Below are 14,546 nucleotides of genomic sequence, written 5' to 3'. Positions count from 1 at the left end.
TTTATTCATCAGAAAGTCACAGCATGTTTGGTTTTCAGTTTTCAAAACATTACAGTATATATAATATATTATAAATGGAACGATGGGTTGCAATTTAAAAGTTACTTCCACTTAGCATTATTATATCTATTATTTCACTATTACGTAGCCCAAAGTTTAAATATACAAAAGTTTAGGAACTTTATTATTTTATAAATGAATAAACACAAACTAAAAATAAAAATGTCTCTTTTCCTGAAAAATGTAGGGTTGTATAAAGGTATTTTTGAAAAATACTATATTAATTACTAAATATTAAAATAATATAAATGTCGTATAGTTAATTTGTTTAAACTCATTAGAAATTCGATTTTTATAATTGAAATTCGCGGAAAAATATTCTGTTTCAGATTTTAAAATTAAAAATGTATCATCTCATTAAAAATACTGTAGTAAACATAAAATATTTGTTCAAAAATGTTGAAAAACGTAAAACTAATAATGCAAGAAAATCTATCTACCAAAACATTCATACATTTAAAAATAATCAATGTTAACTTTTAAAAGAATTACTCTGTAATGATGTGCACATAAGCCATCATATCTTTTAAAATAATTATAATTAGCCATTTAACGATAAAATATTGTACACACACACACACACACACACACACACACACACACACACACACACACACACACACACACACACACACATACATACACACAAAAAACAATGCATTAGAATATAAGGACTCCGATCTGCTGGTCAAGGCACTCGCACCATTGACACATTATTGTGCGGACGGTAAAGGCGAGTACACAGAACCACTCAGATCGTTCGTACAATAATATGTCATAAGTGAAGTATCGGTTATAAATATATATTAAATTAAAACGTGTGTGTCAAGTTTCGTGACAATAAGTCAAATAAAATTATAATAGTTAATATGAAAAAAGCTTAATTATTTCAATATTTCTATCCATCACCTTACGCTGCATCTTGAATACGAATTGCGGTTTCAGCAAGCGAGTGGACACAAGAATCAGAGAGGTAATATTAATAAATTATAATTATTTAACAGGTAATGAATCTAGAAAGATTTAATCGTCCCCGATCAAATTAGGATTACTTTTTCAATCATTACAACTCTGTGCATAATTATATTTTTTACTTAATATTAATTTGTATACACTAGTGTTATGTCACAAAGTATTTAAGAATTCTAGAAAAGTACCTAATTTTTTTTAATACATGCAATTTTATACAAAAAATTGTGAAAATATTTATCTTATCGATACTTTATTTGTAACCATAAGGATATTTAAAATGCAAATATTATGTAAAATTTGTCACTAACATATTAATAAAATCCAAACTCTTAAGACCTCTTTTTAAACCACTACAAAATATGAATCTAATACTTGTGATGGTAATTTTGTTGTGAAATTACGTGCGTATTACCTATGGTCTAAAAGTTATATTATGTGAAAAGTTGAAAAGTACCCATTTTGTAGTCGATATAAGATTTTACAAAATATAATGTGTCAAAAACATTGCATATTATAATATTAACGAGTAGAATGCCTACGTGTGTAAGTGGATTTGTTATGGGATTTTGATAATTCAATGATATTGCGATATTTCATAAAATATTACAAACCCACGATAAACCCATAAAACTCTTTTGAAATTAAAACTTTATGAATAATAATCACTAAACAACAATAACATTTTATACAATTGCTGGTAATGACTGACTTGATATTTATAAATATTAAAATAAGGCTCATCATTGTGCAGAGGTACGTTGAAAATATAAATCAATTAACACCAGTATAGGTATTACCTGCAGTTTCATACGTATCGACCGTCGTCGTTCTGAATTTTATGATTTTTACATAATCATTATTAATCAGATAAAAAACAAATATATATAAAAACAAACATCAGCTATGTATCAAGGGGAAAAATAAATTTTTCATCAATCATCAACTCGAGTTGAATTATCGCTCTTTAAAACGCAACATGATCTTTTATATAATAAATATCTAAAAAATTTAAAATTACTTGAAAATTTAGATATCCGCAAACCAATGTTTAGAACATAATACGTAAATTCATGTTTTTTTAATTTCACACTATACGAGTAAATCGATTTATTCTAAATATCAATATAAATTAACCATCTGTCTTACATATGTTCAAAAAATTCTAGGTTATCAGTGTTTTAAAAATATTTATACCTACAGTAAATGTAATATAATGCTTGATGGAGTGTCCAAATAACCAAAACTATTTCAACTATTCAATTTTATCTGGAAAAGTAGCTGTGTATTAAACAAAATACTTGGCTTATTATACTAAATTTTATAATTTATTTGTTTATATAAATACTATAAAGTAAAAAATAGTTTAAGTTGAACTTGAATAGTTAATATATTTTTGATCGATTGCAGCACTTAATCAAGTTACAAAAACTGTGTGCCTGACTTATTGCTTTCGACATTTAAATGATGAGTACTAATTTACCAATAGTTTCCATCTCCGATTGATATATCGATATTTGTTACGTCAATGTATATCCTTTTTTCTAATACCACCGTTCCTTTATAACTATTTTTTAATTATTTTTTTAAATTATTAAAATAAATGTGGTGTTTGCTATTTTGCAACACTGTTTTTTGTTTTTATTTTACCGAATATTAGAAAAAAATGATAAATTGTTTCTCATCAGTCAATCTCATAATTATTAAACTTTTTAAAAAAAAAACCATAATAAATAAATAACGTATATATTAATACGATTATTTGTGATTATCAATTGTGTATGTCTGTAATTAATATTGATAACCTTAAGCAAGTTTAGATAAAAAAAAAATATATATAAGTGCATATTATGAAATCTGAAATAAAATCATAAATATATTATTTTTGAATTTTAGGTATTAATTAGTTAATGGAAAATTCTGAAGTACTTATTACAAAATTAGTATGAAAATCAACGGTATTTTTTGTTAATATCAGTTAAATAATTTAATGTACTCCACAGTCAAAAATATTTCTTTGAAATAATAATCATACAAAATTAATATTAAAATGTTTGATAATTGCAACTATTGACAATTAATGAAAATTAAAAAAAAAAAAAATCATTTTACTACAAACATTTACTCAATTTTAGGTTCTGAACGGAGTGATGAATGTATTGATTTTACAATAATGTGTGTTTTTTTTTTTTTGTGTCTGTCATCGCGTTTTGGAGTAGTAATAATGCTTTGATTTTTAAGTTCAGCCCCTCTTTGAATAGGAAAATTCATCTAGTTGGTACTTTGACGGGTCAAAAGTAAAAAAATTCCAATAATTTTCAAAAGCGTCGGGAAAAATCCTAAAAAAATAACGGAAAAATGAGAATTTTTACGCATAATCACTTTTCGAAAAAATCGATTTTTTGATTTTGCTGTAACTCAAAAACAAATCATTATAAATACTTGAAATTTTCACCAAATGTTTATATTATGGTTATCTATTTACGATTAAATTTTAAAAATAATTTAAACTTTTTTAAGCTACTTATAGACAATTGAAATTTTCGACTTTTCTAATTTTTTTTTCTTAAAATGCCGATAAAAAAAATTTGGCTATCCAAAAAATCTTTAAAATTTAATACAAGGATAATTATAAGTTCTACTTATCGTAGTGAAAAAAAATCAAAAATCGTTAGTCACAGTTTTTGTTTATAAGCATTTAAAGTTCAAATATTTACGAAATATATCAAAATCACGAAAATTTGCTAAGAATTTTGAAGTTGAAAATTCATAAAGTTTTTTTGATTTATACTTAAGGTTCAAAAATCCAATACTAGGTTATCCATAAGTTTTCCTTCAAGTAACTGTAAAATAAAATTCCATTGTCAATATAGAAAACATTTTATAAGCGTATGAAATTAAAATAACGATATATTACAATTTAAATATAGGTAATAATATAATGTATCCAACCAATTATCATCGACTGACAAATCATCTCCGTTCAGAATCGTTTTTCGTACACAATGATACCTGTCATTGCATTCAAATTTAACACATACATTATAGTGACCAGTGACCTACTCTCCATCTCTACTTTACAGCAGAGCGATACCCACTTTTTTTTAATGTATTGTTAAATATTATATAGCTATATTAAATTTATAATAACTAAAAATAATAAATCAATTATATAACAATATATTATTTTTAGTTGTCTTAATGAATTTAATAAAAATGTTTGAAGACACAAAATGCGTTTTATATTACAGTTTATTAATCGTATAAAGACAAATTATATTAATCATATCATTATATTATTATTCAAGTATTCAACACTGTAATATTAATTGCTTTAAACATTTAATCCTCTGAACTTAACGAAATTTCACACCATAATCATAACAAATACCATAAATAACAGTTAGTGCTTAAAATATAATATGATAAAACATGAAACATAATTTGGTAATTGGATTTGTTAAAACAGAAGTTTTCATCTCTATGAAGTCATTGAAAAGTTTAAATTAGTGAAAGTCTAATTCATAATTTAAGAATAAAAAAGTTTTTCATCTGAAGTCAGTTAAGTATATATCTATAAGCTTTAAGGAAGTTCTAAAATCATTTTATGTTTATGGGGAAAAAACTTTATAAAAATTTTAACTGCTACTTAGCACATTTTGCATAAATTATAAACTAGTTTTCCCGATTTATTAAATTTATAATATAAATATACATAATATAGTACATATTACAGTAAAAACGGTACGAATATTACATATTAAAAATAGAAAAAAATTAACTTTATAACGTTAGTACCTAGCACTTCTTGAATGATGTTAAATCTCATGCCGAATTATTAATTAATTTCAATGCAGAGGGTATAGTTTAAATATAATATAATTCAATTATTTCCCGTGATAGGTTTTATCCTAAGAACATTCGATACAAATATAATGGAATAGACAACAGTAGCAACAATATACGAAATGCATACGTAACTGATAAAAATTATCATGATACTGGAGAACCAAAAACAGTGAATGACTAAGGTACCCGCGGTATCAAACAATGAAAATATATAGTGTGGATGATATTATACATTTTACATATCAATTGCAGTGCAACAAAAAAAAAAAAACTGACAAAATATGTAATGATACCAGTTATTTTATAGAAAAATATGTATAATCATATCATACTTAATCTTTTATATCTGAATATCATAAACACAAATTAAATTTAAAAAAAAAGTAATTATATATATTATTATAACATATTAAATCGATTATAACAAAATTTAGAACAACAGTCGGTCCACATTATGTTTTTAATTATTTCTATTAGGTATATAGCAATACCTATATTATACCTGTACAGGCTGTACATTATTATTACTTACGTTTATCTCGTTATTTTCGATAACACCCATGCGAGTTGGATATACCTACGACGCGTTTTCGAAATTAAAGTTGAACTAATACGTTTATACTGTTAAAAGATTAATAGCCACCGTTATATAATAGCGCTTTATATATATATTGTTATATAATATTATGTACTATAATAGTAATACGTATTACGTACCTTAATAAAGGTTCGTATCGCGTTCGTACAATATTATAATATTAGAAACTAAATTCCATCGTGAGCCCCTCTCCCCCCCCCACGGGGGCAGCCACACGTGCGTATTCCAGAAATCGTCCGACCCTCGATAATAATATATATAGGTCAGCGCCGTCCATAACGAGCGTTGATATTATAAATTACGATACGTATATACGTCGAATAATGGATGAAACGGCGGAAACACACGCGCACGCCATCCACTGCCACTATACATATTGGTCGGCTGCAGGTAGGAACGTAATGATATTTATATCGCCGAGTCGTCGTCGTCGGTTGCGCATTACCATTGTACAAAAGAATATAATATTGTTGTCCCAGTCAAGCTACCTATTAACCATAGGCGTGCGCACAGAGGGTTCCCTGGTGTGCCTGGGCACCCCCCGACATGTAATTGGGGGGCCCTAAAATTTAAGTCCTATAACACATATATAGGTCCGTAATAACTAATGTTACTAGCACGAAAATGGTATTTTTTCTAAGATATGTGGTAAAAAATTATGTTTCGGGATAAGACAAATAATACAACGTAAAATATTTTAAATTTGTGTGGTAAAACGTATTATGATTATAACAGCTAGATGTTATTGATTATAAAAGTAAAAATAATAAATAAAAACTATTGCAATTATCTTGAAAATAGATTTTAGATCCAATGAAATATTATATAACTTGGTACTAGTAATACTACTGATTGATATGTGTTGTAATACAAGTAATGTTTATTCTTGCATTATAATTTATTAAAAATTTTGTACATGTCTTGTTAAGAGAGGGCCCAAATTAAGAAAAGGGCCCAAAAAAATTGTAGGCACCTCCATCCACATCAAAAAAAAAATTAGATCTGCGCACGCACATGCTACTAACCTACTAATCATATTATTATTACTATAGAATAGTCGTACGACTGTCATCTCTGTATGTGTCTATGCGCATATTACGAGCATAATAAAGTTCGTATTGCGCACGTTGTCGGTTGGTAAACGCGGCTGCTATTACTGCGGCCAGCATAATATTTTCGCACCAAATATCATTATTGTCTACATAGCACTATTTTCTGACGGCCTGATCGTATTATAATGTCCTTCTAATAACAGTGTCCGCACCAATGTGAACGACGCGCATCATTAAATATTCGACGTCCCGTTGATAAAATAATATTAAAAAAATTTTCCGACGTGGTCTATAGATTTTTTTTTTAACACATGATCTCGACTATAGTCGTTAATTTGTCGTAGAAAATATACCATATATTTGAGTTGTATTGGTTGATACATTCGAGTATCTTGTTAGTTTTTTTTTTTAAACACCAATATTTGTAACATCTCATCCCGAATTAGAATTTATTTATCTGAAAAGGTTGGTATTTAAATATTTAAAATTTTACAAATACCTATTACAATGTATTGCGTATACGCTCATTGCGTATTTATAAGTATTCAAAATTTGTATGAGTGGAATGATGGAGCCATAATATCAAAACCTCGAGGGTAGGTATTCGCAGGTACTCGACCACTTTTATCTGAACTTTAAATGTTTAAATTTACAATTATTTATTGTTTGTGGGTTGCGTATCAGACGTATCAGAGGTTAACGAGAAAAATGAACTATATCTATGAACCTTATACTAAGTGCATCACTATTATTCATGAAAAATCAGCCGGAGAAAAAAGTTTAGTTAAATTTCATATCAATTTTACCACTTTTTACGCATATATAAGTAATACTGTATATTAAAGTTTCATCGTTAATATTTTTTACACAATCATCGCCTCATGAAATCTGATACATATTAGATAAATATTTTATTATGTTTATTCAATTTAATTTTGTACAGTATATTAGTTCACTGCAGATGAAAGATAGCAATACAATTTGTCTAACTTATAAAGAACGTATACCTACCTAAAATTCAGTTATTGATTTACGGAACGCAATCTGTAAAGAATAATCAAAATCAAAAATAAAATCACCTCATCATTCGATAAAACAATAAAAGTTTTCATCATCGAGTTATCCGAGCAAAATACAATAGTGGTTAGAAAAAAGTATAAATTGATTTAACTTTCTCATGTCGTCAAGACAGTGACGAAAATTTATTATACGGAAAACTCTTCACGGTTCTTGGTGACAAAACTGAACTCTCCCGAGACAGTTGCAAATACGAAATCAAATTCAACACCGGCCTAATAATATTTTTACGGGCGTACTCGTGTATACATACACACTCAAAACAACTCACGTCATTTTTTTTTTTTTTTTTTGCCAATATATACTAACCATAACAAGAGATCTCATTTTTGTATATAAACGCGTAATCGGGTACACGAAATTATAAACATGATAATATTATCATACATGTATAAAAAAAATGTATTTCCACATTAAATAATTCACGCAGGTGTTTCGGCAATAATTTATAATATTTAAAAAGGTTAAACTTTTGTAAAATGTTGGCGCACATTGATATTACTGTGTCATGCAAGCCAGTTTTCCACAACTCTAACGATCAATAACAATAACCATTCTGTATGGGTAAAATTAATATGCATAGGTATAGGTACACTCAATTCATTCATATGAACTTATTACCAATATAAATACCCACTGAAACCACGTAAAATGAACAGTATAGTTATGTAAGATAAGTTAATAAATGCAATCGATTTACCATACTGATACAAGATAACTTACATTTTTTTTAATTAATACATTTCTTATTGGGTAGTGGGTACAAATTTCATTCTGAGGTAGCAAAAACTCACATATTATACTAATACTTATCCAAATATTTTCTGACAATAACCTGCACTACACTTTTAATATTTTTCATAAATTTTCATTATCATACGGGTTTAAATCAAATCGTCACTGACGTTGCTCGAAGTTTAATAGTCTAAACCTTCGATTTTAAAAATATCTTTCACGTAAAAAAATCCTTTTTTTTTTTAAAAAAAAAATAACGCATCCGTATTGTTATGTATGCAGTCGTATTTAATACATACTTTATGGCATAACAAATCTTAAATACCTGTGGTATTTAATTCATGCTCAAATATTTAATCTTTAATCTAGAAAAGATGATTTAAACTTTTCTACAGTGATACTAGTTGTTGGATATCAGTGAAGATTTAAACGGTTCTTAAAGGTAAAAAATAAAACACAATATAGTTAGATTCATATTATAATCAATACAATTTTAAGAATCGTTTTAAAACAAGTTTACAGCCAATAATAAACTGATCACTGAATCTAATGATTATTTTCATCTATAAATGGTTATATTATTCTATAATAATTTGAAGTATAAATAATTAGAGATGATATAGGTAAAACCGTAAGTGACTACTTTTCTTTGAAATATTACTAATAAAATATTCAATCATTTTCATTTTCTTAAAAAATACAACAAATTGTAGTGAGTATTATTAATTAATTATTATCAATACGTTTAAAGTATGAAATTTAAAAAAAAAAAACTATTAGTAGATAGAATCTACGGTTTTGTTGAGATTCATCAGTGCATTAAATATAGCGATATTATTGACAATGAGTTTATTATATTATTAAGAATTGTTTCATTATGACAAGTCTATTATTTCAAAAGATCAGATTGTGATATTTAGATTTATAATTATTTGTTAGTTGAATAAATACAAAACGAAAGGGACGCAATATTATGGAAGTAAAGATTCATAATTTATTCCTATACACCCTATCATAATACTGCGTTTAATGTATCAACTAACATATTCACAGTTTATTGTTTTATTAAGTACACATATTTTGTTTATATTATCTTCCGAGACTACAGCTAATGGAGTCTTATGAAAATATCCTAATAAAGCTCGACCTTTATATGCTCGTATTTTCTCAAATCAGTTTCCAAACCCTTCACTAAAACATTTTTAACAGGACTTCATTCGCATTAGTTGTTATTTATGAATGAACAAGTGGCCGTCCTATGCATATATATATTATATAACACGCGAAATACGAGGTTGGCTGCAGTACGTATGATTAGACAAAATCCCCACGTTATAATTTCTAAGTACGAGTTAGGTAGTTAGTTTCTCAAGTATCTAAATCAGTAATAAGATACATGGAAAATGTCTCGTGCACAGCTCGTATAGGTACTTGAGTGTACATTGGATACCTACTTAGAAAAGATACTATTATATCCATAAATATCTAATAATTTTTAGACAAGAGCTTAATATTATGATTTATGAACGATTTATGTTGAAATATTTCAACCATCTAAAATATCTTCTGTTTATAAAATATAATGCATTTAACACAATAAAATAATGTAATGATAAATTAAATGCGAGTCCGGTAAAAATTTAAAAATAATGACTAGAAATATTTGTAAAAGCTATAGAAAACTCAAATGACCCGTATAGAAAAAAAAATTGTATAGATTGTAAAAAAAAAAATTAAATTTTAATAGCTATGTTATAATTTGTAATCTGATCAATTGAGTATTATTTAAAAATATTAAAAATGCATTAGCCAAAAATAAATTAAAAATTTAAATAAAATTCGTATAGATATAGGCAACTATTGTAAATATTATCATTAACAATAATAACTAAAATTCTTAATATGCGCTAATTGATGAATGATGAAAGAATACACTTGAATTAGTTTATAATGTTAAGTTATATAGAATTATATAATAAGTATTAATCTAATAAAATAAAGAAACAATTTTAGTCAACTTTAAACATTTTAATTCGACAAATTTAACAAACTCGTCTCAGTAAAAAATAATTTAAATGTTTTTTTTTTATTATTAAAAACTAGGTACATTTTATGTTTTGAAATAAACTATGTTTAACTAGCTAGAACTAGTTACATAAGAAAGTCGATGTATTTAATTTTTAATTTAACTATAACTAGTTAAAATTGTATAATATTATAATATATAATATTTTTTAAAAACTTACAATACGTGTCTTCTATTAATTTGTCGATTGTATCTTGCTTCAGTTTTGAGTTCCTTTTGCCCATGCTTTCTTTTTCTTATCTATATATATTTATGCAAGAACAACCTTCTTGCATCTGACGGACGTTAATGAATTATAGTTTTATTACTGAAAAAATTGATACATTTTAGTAATTTGGTCCATCTCACTTTCTAAAGTTCAGAAAGTGACTCGTTACAGTGTGTCACAGTAACAAGTCACTTAGCATGGCAAGTAGCCAGTTTAGTGTGGAAAATGTTGGCTCCTTTATTTATATTTTCTTTATAAAATTAAGGTACTTATTTTTATTTAGATTTTTTTAGTTTTCTATTAAATGTTTTTATATTAAAAAATAGTAATTACAATTAAAAAAAAAATTTTGTAATTAATAATATATAAATCGAATACATTTGAGCTAAATCAGTAACTGCTAGCTTGTAAAAATTGTATAACAATAAATGATTTTAACGACTATTTGGCATATTTTATTTTACTTACTAATAACTATTTTACCGGGATCACATTTTAAGCTAGAAATGTAATAGCTTAAAATAAATTAAGATACCATGATCGATATCGATTTTATAAATAATATTAAAATTATTCTTATAACACAATATAACAGTTTCGCCTATATTTTATTAATACCATTTGTAATACATATTAAATGTTAATGTATAGAAAATAAAGAAGAAATAAAGAAATACTTGTCCGTGTTCTCGGGCTTTCCAAGAAACTTATTTAATAAAATAAATCGAAAACTACTTAGGTATTTAATTCTTTAAATTATTATTTTTGTGTATCTACGTTAAATATTTAATCAACAGGTACGAACGTGTATGACGTGAGTATTTATAAAATGTTACAGCACACTATAGTAATAAGCGCAGGTAGAGCCGGTATGCATGTTATTCGGTATAATATTATGTATAGTGCAAACGAGTTATCAACCGGCACTCCAATTCTACATCATAATATGCCGTCACCGATGTATAGCAATCGCCACACGAATTATAAATAATATTCTTACAATCCTACAGTAGTGCCTGTACAATAATGATAATGATATGTAGACGACACAACGCCGCGGTAAAATGAACGTGGAATTACCTTTCGTCTAAAATCGGATGCGCCTATGCCGAACGGCAGACCACTCTGTCATCGACCGTCGATTTACCGACCGCGGGAGGGAAATCAAAAAAATTAAATAAATAAATAAATAATTTTAAAAAAAACGAAAACGATTTTCTACGACGACCGCGATCGCGCGAACGGTGGACAAGCAACGCAAAGCGCAACAATGCGTGACTGCCGCGCGGTCGTCGCCCGTCGGTCGAGAGCGAGTAAACCGATGGACTTTGGCTGCTAGGCGCGCCCTTACACGCCGCCGCCGCCCGTGACGTCGGCGGTTAATCACCGTCGCGCGTACCCCGCGTACACGTGCGCGAAAAGCGAATTTGCACACTTTTTGGGCCCGAACCGCGGGGTGAAATGCACCGATACCACAATAATATGGCGTAATCAGCGGTTCCCAACCTGGGGGTAAAAACACGATTTTTTTTTTTTGTTGGGTAAAGGTTAAATTATTTATTTTAATTTTAAGTACTTATTATCTATTTAGTCATGTGCACTATACTACTACGGCCGTAAATGTAATTTGTAGTAACTCTTATTTTCCTTGTTTGAAAAATTAAAATAAATTATAACTATACATAATCATAATATGTACATATTTTGTTTTCGTTATTTTTTTACTCGACTTTTTCCGGGGAGGGAGGGGTATTCGTCAATATCTAACCTGACTTATGTGTAATACTGTAATAGTCTTGAAAAGGTTGGGAACCGCTGGCGTATATAATGACATCGCGCTATCGTTGTACGCGACAAAAAAATATCGCACGAACCAGACGACAATGACATATGACATATGTTATTATATAATAATATTATACCTAATAACTGCACTCGCAGCATCACTTCATTTCCGAGCCGAAACAGCGGAAAATATAAATATATAAACCGAACAGCGTCTGGTTTTTATTTGTTTTGTTTTGTTTTTTTAAACGCTCGCTGTATTATCCGGAGATGAATAAAACTCGAGAGATGGACTTGCGGCAACGGATTTTTTTTCCGTTCAAAGCGTAGATCTCGATCGCACACGATCTGCTCCTCTTACACGTGTCGTAACCGTTACTGGATCTTACGTACCGTTAATGGTCAAATAGATCGTAATAACTAATTTATAATCAGCAGTGATCGTTAGCGACTTTACAATATTATATAATATAAAAACAAAAAAAAAAATATTCGGTTTTCGTGAGTCGAGTGAGTCACCCTAGCTATACCGATTTATATGGGGAGTTAGAAATGATGATAAAAACCCTTCCCTAGTCTCGAGAAATCTATATTGGATATGACTTTTATTTAAAACGGTCCAGTAAAGTTTTTGAATCTATAAAAGACGAAAAAAAAATAAAAATATTCATTTATACATAGTATATAAATTGTATATATCAATTTGCGGTAGTCGAATCATACGTAGCCATCTTAGAAATTAGTTCTATAATTCAAAAATTTAAAAGAAGAAAAAAATATAATTCAATTTTAAAAACATTCCAATCTTCGAAAAGACTACTATCTATTTTAGTAAACAAAAATTATATTTATCTAGCTCTTATTAATTAACTACACACGATCATTTATTATGTAATTTAGAGATTTAGTATGAGTGTGATGAAAAATATTTACGTATTTTATTTGTACAATTTTAGAATTAAACAAACTTATTATTTGTATGCGTAAGTGCTTAACCATATATTTGTCACAGTTTGAAATTCTCTATTTAAATTACTTATGATAATAACATATTCATTGGTTAAATTTATTTTAAAAATCTTATTTTTTAAACATGTTTGAATTTACTTGAAATACTTTTAATAGGTACTGTGTATTACATTAAATCACTTTAGAATACTCAAAATGGTTATTTATAGCTTTATCAATTTAAAATTTCATCCATTTCTACCAAAATTTAAATACTATAAACAAAAATTGTTAAATGATTTTATGATCAATCATTATTTTTGAGAATTTTTTTTTAATTGTTTATAAGTTTTTTAAAAATGCGCAATTAATAAGTACCTACGTAAATAATCTTAACATCAAAATACAAAAATATTTAACAAATATTTGGAAATTGTTCAAAGTAATAATAAAATTAAAATTAAATTTGTTTTATATGACGTAAGTGTACCTATGTCAAAAATGTCAAATGAAAATAGTATTATTATAACTAATGTTACTTTTTTTGTATTTTTTGATAAAAAAAAAATTAAAATATAATCGATTATACTTTAGTTTTAGAAGGATAATGATAAGTAATTTCTAAATTATTTCCAGTAGTTTGCATCTGTTTTGTAGAAAGGTTTAAATTATATGTTGATTTCCCCGTGTTTCCGGCTTTGTCGAAATATTCCGCCATTCTAATTTTAGTGGGATAAGCTTCAGAAGTATTACATTCGCTTGCTTTGCTTGTTCTACACTGTGACTTCTTATTTTTATTGATTTCGGAATCATTTCTGTATGACGATTCACCCACTTTTACTACTGACTCATTGAAATTACCAATTACCATATAAATATTATTTATCCGGCACAACGGACTGTCTACCGTGGAGCAATTCCCACGATCAGCGGACAAATCCCTTGATACAGTCTGCAATACTTTATCCACATATCCGGAAGAATCATCACGCTCTTGGTAAGACGTTTCCTTATGAAATAACTGATTACTATTCGATTTCAATCTGAAACATTTCATAGTCAATAGGCTAATAAAATATAATATCTGGACAATAATACTGAGCTCAGCGAATGTATTTATCATTCCGTCGTAAAATATCACCGTTGATTTGTATATCAAAAATAATAACAATATTAAAA

The 14,546-nt window shown here is 27.5% G+C and overlaps 1 protein-coding gene across 1 annotated transcript in view; it reads right to left on the bottom strand.

Annotated features, from left to right (window-relative positions):
• Positions 1–11,903, bottom strand: part of LOC113553972 (frequenin-1) — a 118,911-nt gene extending 107,008 nt beyond the window's left edge. Inside the window, exons 1-2 of the mRNA XM_026957585.1 lie at positions 11,715–11,903; positions 10,587–10,733 (exon numbers count right to left, since the gene is read on the bottom strand). Of these exons, the coding sequence (XP_026813386.1) occupies positions 10,587–10,650 (64 nt within the window). The 5' untranslated portion in view covers positions 10,651–10,733; positions 11,715–11,903. The remainder of the gene's footprint in view (positions 1–10,586; positions 10,734–11,714) is intronic.
• Between the last annotated feature and the right edge of the window lie 2,643 nt (positions 11,904–14,546).

This window comes from Rhopalosiphum maidis, chromosome 2 (genome assembly GCF_003676215.2).
Source record: "Rhopalosiphum maidis isolate BTI-1 chromosome 2, ASM367621v3, whole genome shotgun sequence".
Classification (NCBI taxonomy): Eukaryota; Metazoa; Arthropoda; class Insecta; order Hemiptera; family Aphididae; genus Rhopalosiphum; species Rhopalosiphum maidis.
The sequence above is the reverse complement of the archived record's forward strand: the minus strand, read 5'-3'. Positions and strand labels throughout refer to the sequence as shown.